General features: G+C 33.5%; 1 protein-coding gene across 2 annotated transcripts; it reads right to left on the reverse strand.

Annotated features, from left to right (window-relative positions):
* Positions 1–8,251: 8,251 nt before the first annotated feature.
* On the reverse strand, positions 8,252–15,022 carry LOC132055795 (transcription factor BIM1). Of its 2 annotated transcripts, none has more exons than XM_059447782.1 (12): positions 14,705–15,022; positions 14,260–14,539; positions 14,073–14,141; positions 11,817–12,188; positions 11,435–11,549; positions 11,208–11,335; positions 11,013–11,121; positions 10,615–10,684; positions 10,442–10,534; positions 9,542–9,990; positions 8,884–9,013; positions 8,252–8,769 (listed from the first exon to the last, which is right to left on the reverse strand). In XM_059447782.1, the coding sequence occupies exons 2-12, from the start codon at positions 14,294–14,296 to the stop codon at positions 8,668–8,670; spliced, it is 1,674 nt and encodes a 557-aa protein (XP_059303765.1). In that variant the 5' UTR covers positions 14,297–14,539; positions 14,705–15,022; the 3' UTR covers positions 8,252–8,667. The 2 variants fall into 2 exon arrangements, with proteins under 2 accessions (XP_059303765.1, XP_059303764.1); XM_059447781.1 differs by having other exon boundaries at positions 11,817–12,191.
* Positions 15,023–15,282: the final 260 nt, after the last annotated feature.

A 15,282-nucleotide genomic window follows, 5' to 3' on the forward strand; every position in this document is an offset into this window, starting at 1 on the left:
CTTACGCTGTTTATAGAGAATACAAAATTCATTTGCTCCAGCAAAGGCATGACCTTAAGAATGATATTTGGCAAGAGGTACAGAGAAAATGGTCTTGAGTTGTAATATGCGGTTGGTAAGATGAGACTGTAACGAGGGAAGCGAGGCCAATTTTCTAGTCAACGTTAGGTATATGTCATATAAAATTTAGGCTTACATCTATTCATTCTTGGAAAATAATATTTATATGATGAGAAGTATATGAAAGTGATTTGCTTTCTGCACATTCCCCTGATGACTACTTCATAATATTCCAAACTATTTTGTTTAATTAATAAAGCTATGTACCATCTGCCAACGAACTCACTTTAGGATCCTCCACCAGCTTAGAGGTGCAATGTTTATCTAATGCAGCTTATTGAATCGTAACGGCAAATTAATGCTGAAATGTGTTTAAATTCAATTAACAATTGCTTTTAGACCATCCAACTGTTTAGACATATAAGCTATAAACAAATATATATGCAAAAAATAAAGGGGCAAGGTTAGCTGTAAAGGTGCTTACGGGTCTTTCTTTTCTTTTTTTTGCTTTTAAAGTATTGACGTCAAATAGACTTTTATAAACACAACTCATAGCGTGAAAATATTGCATACATTGATTTCGTTGGCGATTATAAGCAGACAGGGAGATTAAATTTATGATATACGGTAGTGGGAGAGCAGGCGTGCATTAATATTATGATCAATAATTCACGTGTAGGTCGGCTAATACCTGAATTTTATGGAAAATAAATTTTGTAATATTATATTTCATGTTTACTTACATTATAGTAAGTGGAGACGACTAAAATAGGTAAAAGGCCAATGATAAAGCCACTATCAGCACCTAAATTAATCTCCAATAAGATAATCGTAGTACTCATTCTTCCAATCACTAATGCTTTAGTGCGTCCATTCTAGTTCTAGTTGGAATTATCAATTATTCAGCTAGCTTTCAATTATCAGCCACTGTATCGCCTTACATTATTCACTGGCAGTGGCCTTATTCAACCAAGTTTAAAATGATCATAGAACAACCCAATTTACTCGCCTCTCAATCCTCCCTTCTTTTCAAACAACTCACTTTAATTTCCACTGATGAAACCAAGAAAATAAAATATTAACATAACAATAAAAGAAAGAAAACTGATAAAGAAAAAAAAAAATCATAAATGGGCTAATTCATTGCTTTGACTTTTTTGGACTTGGGATGTGGTAAATGAGGCAATCCCAAGAAACTATAGTATGTACATGCTGTAGTTAATTACTATATTATTTGTATTTGGTATATAGTTAATTACTATATTATTTGTATTTGGTATATACATTATTCTATCTACTTTGAATGATCCAAGAAAGGCCAATTCTCGAGGGAAGAATTAGAGGTGTCAATATATTCATTTTCAGATTCAAGTGCATTTCTCTCTTTATGGCTTTATATATGCAACTGTCACTCCAAATTCCTACTTCGCCATTGTACAATTAATGGCACTATAATAGTAAAGAGTAAGTCTTTTACTACATGCAGAATTCTAACGACCGTTGCTTTGGTTACACATCACATCTGGCTAAATGGTGTACATAGTGTAAGTCAGCATTCAACAGCCTTTGCTGCTCTCGTGGAATATATATGAGTAACACGTGCGGAGCTAGAGTTATAGTTACGAGTTCGGCAAAATCAGTAGCTTTGCCTAAAACTCTGTATTTTTGTTAAGGAATCTTAAATTAATTTTTAGAAAAATGATACTCCCCCGGTCTCGATTATGCGGCATTATTTGATTGGGATTGCAGTTTTTTTTTTTTTTTTTTTAAAAGGAGATTTTTGAAACTCGTGATCTAGAAACAAGCCTGAAACAATTGTGTGACTATAAATCATCTCATAATTAAGGGGTAAATAATAATTTTAAAGTTAAAGTTATTTGAGATATAGAAATATGGCATTCTTTTGGGACAAATTAAAAAAAAAAGTGTGCCACATGTAGGGTATAGAGAGTAATATATACGCTGATTAGTGTCATTTCTTTAGTTCTAAGGAATTGTAGTCACCAACTCCCTACACTTTTCGTATATCTAATATTAAGGTAGCATGATTTATGGATAGTGATGTTTGGTGAGGGTAGCCGGTAGAGCTTCGCTTAACTTTGCAAAACAGATAGACTGCGGCCCTATTAGTATATCTTAAACAGTAGGAGTATTAATTTTTAATTAATATAATTTACGAAATTAATAGAATATCTACAGTAGTGATTGGTAGATGATTATGGGAACAAACCTTGACGAAAATAAGGTAGAATTGACGGCGATTCCTCGTCCGATTTTCTGTTTGTAATATTACGTTTGAGTGTAACAAGCAATTATCATGAATGAATATATGCATGCATGCATGCATTAAGTAGGGAGACAGTGTACCAAAAAAATGAAGTAGGGAGACTAGTTAGTGTGTCTACACTTCTTTTCGATAATTCTTAATTTCTATTAATGTTATTGTTATTAGTTGTAGACTGTATCAAAGTAAACTTTGACGCTCATTAAATCCCCAAAGAAGAAGTGTTTACCAAGCTTGTCAATAAAGGCAAATAAGTAATGAGAAATCATCAAGGATGGCTTCTTTATTGGCGGAACAAAGGGACCATGCCAAGCACCTTTTAATGCCCCAGAAGGTGAGAATTTTGTTTAATTGTCCAAGTAGGATATAACCAAATGATAACAAGGCTTATAATTGTGTACAAACTTCTCTTAATTGACGGGCTTTCGAGAATATCTAAATGGACTGGATCATGTGAATATATGTCGAAATATCGGTAAAAATATGGTCCACTAGCCACTTTTTGATTATATTTTTAAGAATTAAGTAGTTATTGTTATTGAAGTTCAATTTTTACATGTAAAACCCCAAAATAGTATCTTGAAAATTTTCACTATGGAAGTTGAAACTCCACGATAATGACTATTTTTCAACTATAATTGCTGAAGTATTATTTATGATTTATTCCTGGAATAATAAGTAATGATGGTTATAAGCCGATTAGAAATTTTTTAGTGGGCCACATTGCTTTTCTCCTTTTTCTTCTCTTAAGAAGCCGTTCGTCTATAGAATTTTTTTCCCTTTTTTTTTTTCAAAAAAAAGAATGTAATTAATTTTTTGAAAAATATTTAAAAATGCCTTTTTCAAATTTGAATAAAAAATATTTTTCCATTCACAAAGAATCAATTTTTTTAAACTAAATGCCTATCCAAATATCTCTTTAATTATTAAATAATTTTTTTCAGTTTAACTTCAAATATTACTTCTTTTTTTCCCGCAAATATCACAGGTTTTATATCGAAACGCCTACTAAATTGTTTTGCTCTAGTCAATAAAGGCTGCAAATTCAAACCTTTGTCTCGCGCATTGCAAAACTATACCTTGAGTAAACCTGCCTGCTGGCAAGAATTCGAACCTTGTCGAATGTCATGGCACAACAGAGATCTGAAATAAAAGCCCAAAATATAGCAGAGCTCTTGAGATAAAAGCCCAATATCAGTTCGACTAGCCAGCTCAATGAGGCATGAGCGATCAAGAATTTGCATTGATTGTCCCGTGGCTGCTATCTTATTCATGTTTTATTTTATGATAGATCGAATACTCCCCTCTACTCCAGTTTACATAGATTTTTATTTAAAGGGTTGTGAGGGATTCTTTGGGATCTAAATTTCTTTTTATCAAACAGGACAAACAAAAAGTAGGAAATGTTGGTTCTTTCTTAGTAGGCGTTTGGCCATCAAAATTGAAACCATGGTCTCAAACCAACGTTTGGCCATCAATTTTCAGTCGCGGTTTGAAACCTGATTTGAAATCATGGTTTGAACCCAAATCATCCAAAAAAATATGGTTTGGGTTTGAAACCATGGTTTTAACTTTTTTAAATACAAAATTTAACCCATAAGTTAATATTTTGTAAAAAAAAACTATAAGTTGGTAAATATTTTTAACAATTGCCCCCATCAATCATTTACCAATCTCATTAACTTCCACCAACCTTTATTTATGTCTACCAATCTTTAATTTATGTGGGAAGATTATATTAAATAGTAGTTACATTACTATTCATGTTAAATTTTCGATTTTATTGAAGTAAAGTTTGATTAATTGATGTTACATTTTTTAGAAAAGTCTTCTAGTAGTGTACTAATTTTGTTATAAACTATGATTTGCTCATTTGGTAAGATTGTATAAGAATTGAGAATGTTTTGATAGTTTTCACAATTTGTGGGATTTTTATGTCAATAAGAGAAAATACAACTTAAAATATTCAAATTATATGTCCAAACATGATTTCAAACCATGTCCAAACGGGGCCTTAGTAAATACTTCCCATACCGGGTGTTACAAGGGAGCAAACTGGAAAAGTTTGATTGAGGATCAGAGAGGTGAGGCTAGAGCTGTATGCTATGAGAGTATGACCACGAGAGATGATCGCGTCTATACCTTGTAGTGTGCGTCTATACCTTGTAGTGTGGTGCTTAAGCTTAACCACCCCATTTATTCCATGATCTATGGGTCCACTAATGAGTCCGGAGCCAAAATGGCTTCTTTTTACGGCCATTACACCAAAATGGCATGTCTTTTTTTTTTTAAACCCAAATGGGTATTTCGTGCAATGTTGCACTTAAATGCAACAATTTTTTTTTTTATTTCGTTTTTATATTAAAAACGAAATTAAAAAAAAAAAAAAAATTTGTTGCATTTCGTGCAATGTTGCACGAAATGCAACAAAATTTCTTTTTTTTTTTTTATTTCGTTTTTAATATAAAAAACGAAATTAAAAAATCCAGATTGCATTATATATAGTGGTACATTTAGTGTTTCTAATAAAGCTCAACTTTCGGTTCCTAATTTCATTTTTCAAAATTTGGGTAATGGTGGGTATAAGAATCTTTGTTTGATCTCTTATTTCTTGAAGTAGAGCAATATAATATTGCAATTCACGTACTCGTAACAAAGCAATAAATCCACAAACATCACGGCTATTAGACATCGAAGCACGGCATAGACAACGTACAAGTATGATAATGCTTGTTACTCCCAAGCTTTACCGCCTATTGTATCAAGGTTACATATGTCAACAAAAAGTGTAAACTAAGCCTTGAACCGAATTATCGGGGAATATCACCACTAATCAACCAAAGCGAGTATAACCCGACCTCTTTTTGTACTTGACCCTCATCGGTGTGTTCATCAATAATATCATTCGGCAATCAAGGTTTCCAAATGATTAGATAATTGTGTTATTACCAACAAGCTATTACCTATAATTGCTTCTTCTCCGGCAACCAACAAGAAGGTTGTACATCAATTCCCGCCACGCGATTTAGTTATATTTTTAACATTATTACCGCACCAATGGTTGGCCATCCACGGGAATGCCATATAACACCTCGACATCTGAGTGTGATGGTACATTCGCACGATCCGCATATGAAATGTATGCGTCTCGGACGCCATCTTCAATAAGTGCGTGATGATTCCTTCATCATACGCACATTACCTATCGCTAAAACTCCCCAAATCCACACCTCTCAAAGTAATTGAGGATGCGATTATGTAAAGCGGGTATTGCCTTACGTGATTCCGAATTCATGATCCGCACGACGTATAAATAAACACGCGTTCTGTCCAAATCAATGTTCCATCCCACTGACCTCGGGATCGATGTTGTTCTTTGGAGTGTTAATAAATCATAGTTTTACGGACTGGATGTACAAGTGACTCTGGGGCGATCCATATCTATAACATTGCAACACCAAGCCACTGCTGTTAGAATAATTGACAACACCTTACACAATTGTTTACTATATTTTCAATAGGAAAGTCAACAAAGGTCAAACTATAAGATATATTATCACGTGAGAAAAGAAAAAAAATTTAATAAGAGTACAAGCTTGTCAAAAAATAATTGAGTTCACTATATGCGGGTCAACGAAATGTAATTAAACTTTTGGTTAAGCTCATAATTAATTGCCATAATAGTATTCATCTTACATATAACTACTTCTTTTCTATTTAAAACAAACCATATGACCGGAGAGGGATGCAAGGTCAACCAATTTTTTTTACGGATCGTAAAGATTTCGTTAGTTGTCCAACGAAATACCCATTTTGATTTTTAAAAAAAAAGGTCATGCTATTTTTCTCTATTATCTTCATAAACAAGTCCAACTTCCTCACAGTTTCTTGATCTTATACTTTTAATTTGAAAAGTAAAAATTCTTCATGCTTATCAACGACAAATAATCTCCAACGACTAGTCACAATTTGAACATAGAAAATGACCCAACAAATGATACAAATATCTTTATGTTATGTTTAACAATCTTACTTTCCTCACAATTTCTTCATCTTTTTTTTAAATGTTGTTCTATGAAAATGACTAACTAAAAGAACATTTTATAATATAAATTTATACCTTTTTAATCAGAGAACTTCGACGATCTTTTTAGTATTTTAATTGTAGTTCGTTGACCAATAAACTCTACTAACATTTTTTAAAGCTTTTTTTTAATTGAAGCAACGACTGAAATTACCAATTATTGATTAACTAAACTTGTAACTTTTGTTTTCTTTATTATAGTCTACTACACTAAGTACTAAATCAATAAATATATGTAAAAACTTATAAAATTAAGAAATTACCTCAGATTTGAAGAAGATTATAGAGCAAAAGTTGAGGAATCCTTGTGATAGGATTAGTAGAAAAAGAAGAAAAGAATGAAGAACGGAAGAAGAGGAAGAATGGAGGTAGAGGAAGAAAGGAGAATGGAGAATGGAGAATGGAGAATGGAGAAGGTCAGCAACAAAATATAAAAAACCTTAGCTTCCGTATGCAATGTATACAAAAGTGCAAAGTATGCAACGAAATATATGCAACGAAATATATAAGAAAAAATCAATTTTTTAGCTTTGCATTTCGAAAAAGTATGCAACGAAATATTAAAGTGCAACAATGCTTCTTCCAAGTCAAAAAAATTGAAAGCTATTCACTAGCTTCTTTTTTAGCTTCTCGACTTGGAAGCAATTCTTCGACAAGATTCTTAAAAATAATTGAAAGCTATTGTCCCTATAAAAACAAAGGAACAATGGAATCCGTTTCCACCAATTTTTTAACTTTGCATTTCGCAAAGTATGCAGCGAAATATCAAAGTACAACAATGCTTCTTCTAAGTTAAAAAAAAATTGAAAGTTAGTTAGTTTGAGATTTAGATAATCGAATACGATGAATATAAACGAAATGCAAAAAAAAAAAAAAATTATTTTCCTATTTCCTTTTTATATAAACGAAATACAAAAAAATAATAATTATATTTTCCTATTTCATAATAAAAAATTTAATGCTATTCCGTTAGTAGTATCACGAAATACAAAAAAAAAAAAAAAAAAATATTATTATATTTTCCTATTTCGTTTTTGTGTCAACGAAATAAAAAAAAAAGAATTTTTCGTTTTTTATATTAAAAACGAAATTTAAAAAAAAAACAAAATTTGTTGCATTTCGTGCACTGTCCAACGAAATGCAACAAATTTTTTTTTTTTTTTAATTTCGTTTTTAATATAAAAATTAAATTAAAAAAAGAAATGCAAAAAATTTTTTTTTTTTTTTTTAATTTCGTTTTTAATATAAAAAACGAAATTAAAAAAAAAAAGAAATTTGTTGCATTTCGTTAAAAACGAAATTAAAAAAAAAAAAAAGAAATTTGTTGCATTTCGTTAAAAACGAAATTAAAAAAAAAAAAAAAAAATTGTTGCATTTCGTGCAACATTGCACGAAATACCCATTTGGGTTTAAAAAAAAAAGGCATGCCATTTTGGTGTAATGGCGGTAAAAAGAAGCCATTTTGGCTCCGGACTCGTCCACTAATCAAGTATTACCTCAGTTCCTATTAGTTCGACCTACTCATTGATTGTTCATCTAATATTAGATGTATAACGTTCTCATATTCATCCATTAGAATGTCCTCCTTCAAGAGCTTCGCTAGGATACCAACCTAAAACCTATAAAATTGCTTAAGAAATATATGCTGAGATGGATGTATGGGGATTCAAATCAGGCTTCGTAAGCTTGTTTAGCAGGATCATCAAAATTGTTAAGGAGCAAGATATTGTAACGTAGAAGGGAATTTAATCCCATAAAGACGATAACTCTATGACCCATAAAATTCAATGAATGACACAATGTCAAGCCAAATTCCTTCTCAGGAACCTACCAAGTTTTCTTTTTCTTTTGGAAATTCATCATGTCTTTAAATAAATAGAGTAGAACAATGTCCTTTAGCCTTCCCGTGCAAATGAATGGAAGCCTAAACTTGAAAAAGGCAGCTTCTCATCATCAGCACGGAAAGCCTTAATAATGATACAATAGTTCACTCTAAGTAATAAATATCACACTCTAATCAGGTAAATCTGTGCAGCCCAAAATTCAAAGAGGAAAATGAAGGGCAGAAAAATAGTAGTAGTACATTACATATACAGTGGCTTGTGATCTCTCATATCGGAGATTTCTGTACCAGGTGCGGAAGTCAATATTGCTTGAGAAGAGGAAGGGTAAGGGGAAAAGAAAAACAATTAAATTTAACCAATTGAAAAAAAAGAACGCTTAGTGTTTTAAATTAGCATTAGCTTGTTTTCCGCCTTTTGAAGGCACGATCAGACTCCTCCCTTGTGCTTGTAACTATGGATTTTGGAATCGGTTGATTGCTTGTGGAAACATTGTCACCCTGTCGGAATTTTGTGAAAGTTAATTACTTGAGGCTTCAACTCATGTGTTAGTTTTGAGAATAATAACATCTACAACTGTATGAAGTTTCTGGAATTAAGAAGCGCTCATGTACCTTAATCGTTGACGCTGAAGAATTTACTCTCCCGTTTGCTCTCTTCCCAAGATCAATTTGCACAGAGATATTGGCTTGGGACAAATCTACTCCAGAAGTTTGCAGTGCTTGTGTCAAGGTGTTCAACAACCTGGCAAGTACCAGTATAGAATGAAATCAAGCCATATATTAAGCAGAAGAAAGCATACAGAATAATCTACTTCGCAGACGGAGATTTGATCAGAGTGCAAAACCATGTATAGCATAGGAATGCAACTAACAATTCAATTCTCTACAATATATTTTCTCAACAGACAACGACAAAAGATTGATGCAGAACTTCATTCACTTTGTAAGCCTCGGACATATACCATGCAATTTACTCACCAACAGGTTCATGAATGACTAATTTGTTGCAATTGCATGTAGTTCCAGATATTTAGGACACATTTGGTTGAGTTTATATACTAATATTTACGGAAGCGTGTGTGGAAGTAGTACATGAACGTTGCTTTTAAAAAGATAAATTTCCAAAATCTTCCGAGGGTCTTTCGGAAACAGCCTCCCTACCTTCTGAGGTAGGGGTAAGGTCTGCGAACACTTTACCCTCCCCAGACCCCACATTGTGGGATTTCACTGGGTATGTTGTAGTTGTTTCAAGCAATAATAGGATTCTCACCCTTGAGAATAGGCACTAGAGATGCTGATGGTACCACTTTCTACAGACAGCTCCTGCCTTTTTGGATTAGCATTTGGAATAGCATAATCAGTCATATGTGATCTGCTAAGCGAAAATTGAGAATGAGACTTTGACTCCAACTTATCAGTATCAGCTGTCAGCTTTGGTGAATATAGCGCTGCTGTGCTACTTGTCCCACAAAATGAAAATGTGTTTGGGTGCATAGAAAGTGTTGTCGGCTTATTTGTTAAACCAGGTTGCTGACCGTTTTCGTTTAAACTTGTGATGCTTATGTTTGGTTCCAGTTTTTTCACATTGATAGGATTAGTAGAAGAAATCCCCATGATGGTCTCATCAAACTTCCCCGCATACGTCAGTGCAGCACCAGATGCATTAATAGTGCTTTGAGGATGATTGCTGACACCTTGAGTCGTCCTATGGCACTTGCTCTGTTACAGAATGAAGGTCAGTTAAAAACTTGTGTTAATGAATGTACTAAGAATATAAGTATCTATATTTAGGCTAATATACAGATTAAAAAGGAAATATGTTTTCGCCTTTTAAGGTTGAACGTTGCAGTATAAACAGCATCTAAATCAAAACCTACTGTTTCAATCTACTACAATTCGGAGCAAAAACCGTTCATATCCTGATATACTAGGAAGAGATGGTCATGGAAATACACAAGCATGTCAAGACTTCAATTCGTTTCACCAACTTGGCCTCTTAATTTTATATGTGGTATTGACCAACTCCTTCCCCATATACTACATTCTTAACATAAAATTCTAAGGCATCAGTTCTAAATACCATACGATGAGCCATTTATTGATAAACTTTGAGAACATAGCTAATGACCTAAAGGAGGCAAACGTTGAGAAAAGCCAAAGATGGATTTACCAATGGCAACTTCAAAGGCTCATTGTCCCAGCCTTGGTATGAATCCTCATACTTGTGCACTTTCTCTTGTAGGAAATGAATATATTCAATAACCTGCAAATGATATTTTAATATTTAATATAAATATCTCTATTTATAAAGAGAAAACTTAACAAAATATGCAATTCAAGTACCTCCAGTAAGAATGAGGCTTTATCTCTTTTCTGATCACTGTTAGGTATGATTCCTCTCAACATCTGAAATCTGAAAACAAAAGCTAAATGTTCAGCCAGATATCACTTTATTTTGACCAAAACTCAATCAAAGTTGTAGCAAATAGACAAAAGTCTGAAGAGATGGAAACATAAGAACCTAAATAGGGATCTGTAACGGAACAGAACACTCAAGCAAGCTCCTTTCTAATAGAGAAGGCTGCTTGATATATTTCAAAGAGGAGAGAATTATACTAAATTGAGAAATACACACGTCCGACTAACATTTACCATCCTGCCCTAGAGATAATGTTATAAGATAAGGATTCTATATCAAAAAGATTTCTATGTTTAAGCTATCAATTATGCCATAGACATGCCTGTCATTGATCTTGCTTCTTCTCCGTTGCTCTGTTGCCGAATGCTTTGAACGCGGGGTGTTTGGCTTTTGATCATTGCCATTTCCATCAACTTTTACAGATAAATTACCTGAAAAAGGTAGCTATCTGTATGTTACAAAACGACAACTGCGTGTGGACAATGAGTGGGAATCATCAGACTTACACAAGACAAACCTCTGGGGTGCGACTGTGGTTCTTTTTTAATCACAAAATCTTCATCATCATCATCGTCGTCATCTTGTGCATTCTTAGCTGCTGTTATCATATTTAAGAAACTCTGGCTCTTAAGAGGCGATGATTGTCTGCAAGGTGATCATATAGTTAGAAACTGTAAATAAAAGTACCGATATCAAGGGATAAAAGGGGACATTCATATGATTGGGAGCAAAAGAGTCACTGACTGAGCAGATGAGAGCGAACTTAAGGCCGTAGTGTTGTGCTTATGATTTGAAGATGATTGTGACTGCCATTCCAATGATGTCGTAGGTTGATCTCCTCCAGTGTTCAAACCTGCTTCTGCCAAGCAAATATCAAGTTTTAATAGGAGCTGAAAGAAGTTAACTATCCATAGATAACTTTAGAGCAGCAAACACTGTAGAGCGCGAATATCACAGAATGACATCTTTCTATATTTAGTGAATGATAATTTAACTTTAAAATATCCATTTTACCCTTAATGAGATGATCAAGTTTCACAAAAATTTAATTCTTTTACTCTATGCCAGTCAAACACCATCACGTAAATTGGGTCGGAGGGAGTAGAAAAGAGAATAAATTTCTTACCTCTTAGGATGTGTCTATCACCCCCAGAATTCTCCTTCCCTGTCTTTCCCTTCTTGACTGCAGATTCATCCCACAGCGTGAAACCACTCCCTGTGTGAGAACTGCAGTTTGAATTTTCATCATTCCTGTCGGTACTACTTGCCTGTGCTGCAGCAAACAAGCTTGCTTCTGGCTTTGGTACCCTTTGGTGCAAATAAGAAATGCTATAGGTGCCTATGCCACCAGGAAGAATATGCTCCACTGAAGGAGTAACAACTACTGGTGGTGGAGGCTTCTCTACAGCCGCTACCTCAACTTTAGGCTCTTCCTTCCGTATTCTGTTCTCTGCTTGCTCCAGCGGTTGCAAGAAGTCATGAGTTTTTATGTATCCACCTGCTTTAGTATGCACAAAAGCCATAAAAAAAGGATTAATTCAATACAAGGCAGGCAATTGAGAACAATCACAATAATGCAAATGAAAGATAGCATGAAAAGGTAAAATAATCTGGTAATATAACATGCTTCATACTTTCATCAGAACATCACATAGTACTTTATGGAAGATGTCAAAAACAATAAAATTACAAAAAAAGCTGGGTTACGATCCAATATTTCATACGTAAATATTTTTTGCAACATTATATTGTGTTTGTCCGACTTAGCATAAAGACCCATCTTACACGGTCTAAAAGCATGAAAAAAAATCTAACCACTAATAAGTTTGATTTTTCTTTTAGTACAATCAGATTGACATGTTGGTAAAGAAGGGAACCGGGTTTACTGTTCTGATTTTTTAAAACGAGGGGTGGGGGTAATTACTCCAAAATGCTACTTCCAAATATTATTTCGTTAGTAAAAATTAATCAGATGAGCTGCTAGATGAAGAGGGGCTTATGTTCTTTAAATATTATATAGTTTTAACATAGTTCATTAACTAATTCAACTTTGAAAATCCATTAACTTTTGATACAAATATATAAATTCCAAATCTCTTGATAATTATTCCAGAGAAACGTGCTAAAGTAAGGATCAGATACCAATATCTGGGTCCCTAACCGTACAAAGAGAATACTTCACGCCAAAAAATGGTACACGTCCAAATTACTCGATGTGAGTGGGGAGGCATTTAGTCTAAGGCCCAACCTTTTCCGGATCAAGTAATGTCAGCCTATTCTCCAAGTGATGGCCCACAGGAAGAAGATGAGGCAGATCCACATACAAATTCAGCAATCAACGTTGAGGGTCACGGGTGCATTAATTGCGACACTCGTGGGTATGACTATTTTTTTTACCTCTTCTATCTCAACCACAGTTTATATCACAACACATCTTCCTACTGTTTCCAGATCCCCATGATTTTTTTTAAAAAAACAAAACTAAAATCCCAGCAAATAATCTTATTTTATATAGTATTTTCTGTGTCCCAATTTATATAACACTCTTTACTTTTTATTCAGTCTAAAAAGGAATGACACATTTCTAAATTTAGTACTAACAATTTAAATTTAAACTTCTCATTTTACCCTTAATGAGATGATTCATAGTCACACAAGTATCACTCGCTTATTTTAGATCACAAATTTTAATAGTTTTCCTTTCATTCTTAAACTTCGTGTTCAGTTAAACATCTTCACATAAATTAAATTGAGACGGAGGGAGTAATAAAGAGAGAAGAGAGAAGCCAACCCCAGACTTTTGTCTTTCCATAACCTTCTCGGCGTCCCCCGCCCAAAAAAATGAAGATAATTAAGAGGATCCCTAGATCAAAATTTTAAAATATGAAAAGGAAAAAAAACCGGCTTGAGATCTTTGCATTGGTATTGAAAAATATATTCAGATACCCAGATCTCCTAAGTAACCAGCTATAACCAACTAAATCACAATGAATTAAAAGTAACAAATTCTTTACACTAACATGTAAAATAAATTAAATCTAATCTAATAACTCTCAATTTAAGTATATCTAAAATATTTCATTTAAGAATTACTCCATTAAAAACGAAAGAAACAATAAATGGTTGCATCTTTCCAAACAATGAAAACAGCACATGCGCACACCAAACACAACTTCCTCAAATTTATATTATTGGAAATAAATCCTCATATGTAAAACAGAATGACAAATATCAGCTAAAATTTGAAAATCTCCTAATAATTCAAATCGAAGCAATTGAATATCCAATTCCGGTCTACATAACATGACCGAAACAAAAAAGGAATTTTTATCCCAAAAAAAAAAAAAAAAAAAAAAACAATCCTGCATGCACGAAAATTTACCTTGTGGAGGTGTTGGATCTTGTTGAACAGGTGAATACAGTGAAAGAAAGTCATGCGTCGTCTTCCTCCCTGCAACAATTACGTACGTACATCAAAATCTAAAATTCAGACCAAAACTAAATTTTCTATTCATTTTATAATAGAGAATATTATCCCATTCAAAAAAGTGAACCTAAAGTACTGTTACCTTCTGTTCCAAAAGGTCTGGGCTGAGGCAGCTCCATCCACACTTTAATTATGTGTTCGCCAGATCAAGTAAATACACACAATTCAACCCAATTTCGCTAATTAAGTCGTTGCGTATCTCCAAAATTCTCTACTCAATTCTCTTTATAGTGCAGATCCGCCTCCAAGAAGTCGAAGGCGCATTAAGAGCAAGCAAATCTTCTGTAAAACTAACTTCAAAACTTGTTGATTATTTCCTGAGAAAATTCACTTCACTTCTCTTCTCTTCCTTGAAAATTCGGCTGCAAAAAGAAATTCCAGTAAGAAATTAAACAGGAGGTCAACTAAACTTCTTATTAATCATAATTCAACAGAATTATGCAGAATTCAACTGAAAATATACGTAAGAAAGCTGAGAATTAACGAATAGGAGAGATCCAGAAGGAAAGTAGAAAGAAGATGCGTACTTTAGATGAGAATTGGCGATGAATAATGCATAATTCAGATGTGATTCCTTCGAAAGAAATGAAAACAAGTTTCCAATTCCCTAAGCGTACTAAGGAAGTGATCCAAACAGTGACTTTTGAGATATATTGCTGGTAGGCCCTCGTCGTCTTGTCTTAACCAAAATTCAATTCAATAACACCCCATAGAAAAAATACATATATTGCTTGTCTCGATTGCTTATTTATACATCAATAACAAGAAAAATAAAAAAAGAAAATGGGTCTCTTAGATCAGAGAAAACTCTCTCTTTCTCTGTCTACTTTTCTCTGTGAGGGGCTTTAGTGAGATGAGTTTTAAAGGCAGCATTCTTCATTTTCGTTTTTTTCGTTTGTCTGAACGTGCTAACTCCGTTAAGTTAAAACGCCGTTTATGTAACGGCGTTTGGGTCATTTTGGTTTAAGGTTATTTAAGCAAAGGTTCAAGTGACCGTTTACACGACTGTGTCTGTCGGATCATCGTGTCATGGAATTTAGTTCACTGGTAGTGGTATAAAATTTGATAAATCTAGTAGATTGAATTTTTTTATACTTTTGGCGAT

Source organism: Lycium ferocissimum, chromosome 5 (genome assembly GCF_029784015.1).
Source record: "Lycium ferocissimum isolate CSIRO_LF1 chromosome 5, AGI_CSIRO_Lferr_CH_V1, whole genome shotgun sequence".
NCBI lineage: Eukaryota > Viridiplantae > Streptophyta > Magnoliopsida > Solanales > Solanaceae > Lycium > Lycium ferocissimum.

Excerpts from the sequence above, each read along its gene's own strand:
- LOC132055795 (XM_059447781.1), bottom strand. The coding sequence starts at position 14,296 with ATGGAGCTGCCTCAGCCCAGACCTTTTGGAACAGAAG. Across the intron at positions 11,122-11,207 it reads ACCACAGTCGCACCCCAGAG|GTAATTTATCTGTAAAAGTT; the intron begins GTTTGTCTTGTG and ends TACCTTTTTCAG. Across the intron at positions 10,535-10,614 it reads AAGCCTCATTCTTACTGGAG|GTTATTGAATATATTCATTT; the intron begins GTACTTGAATTG and ends TATCATTTGCAG.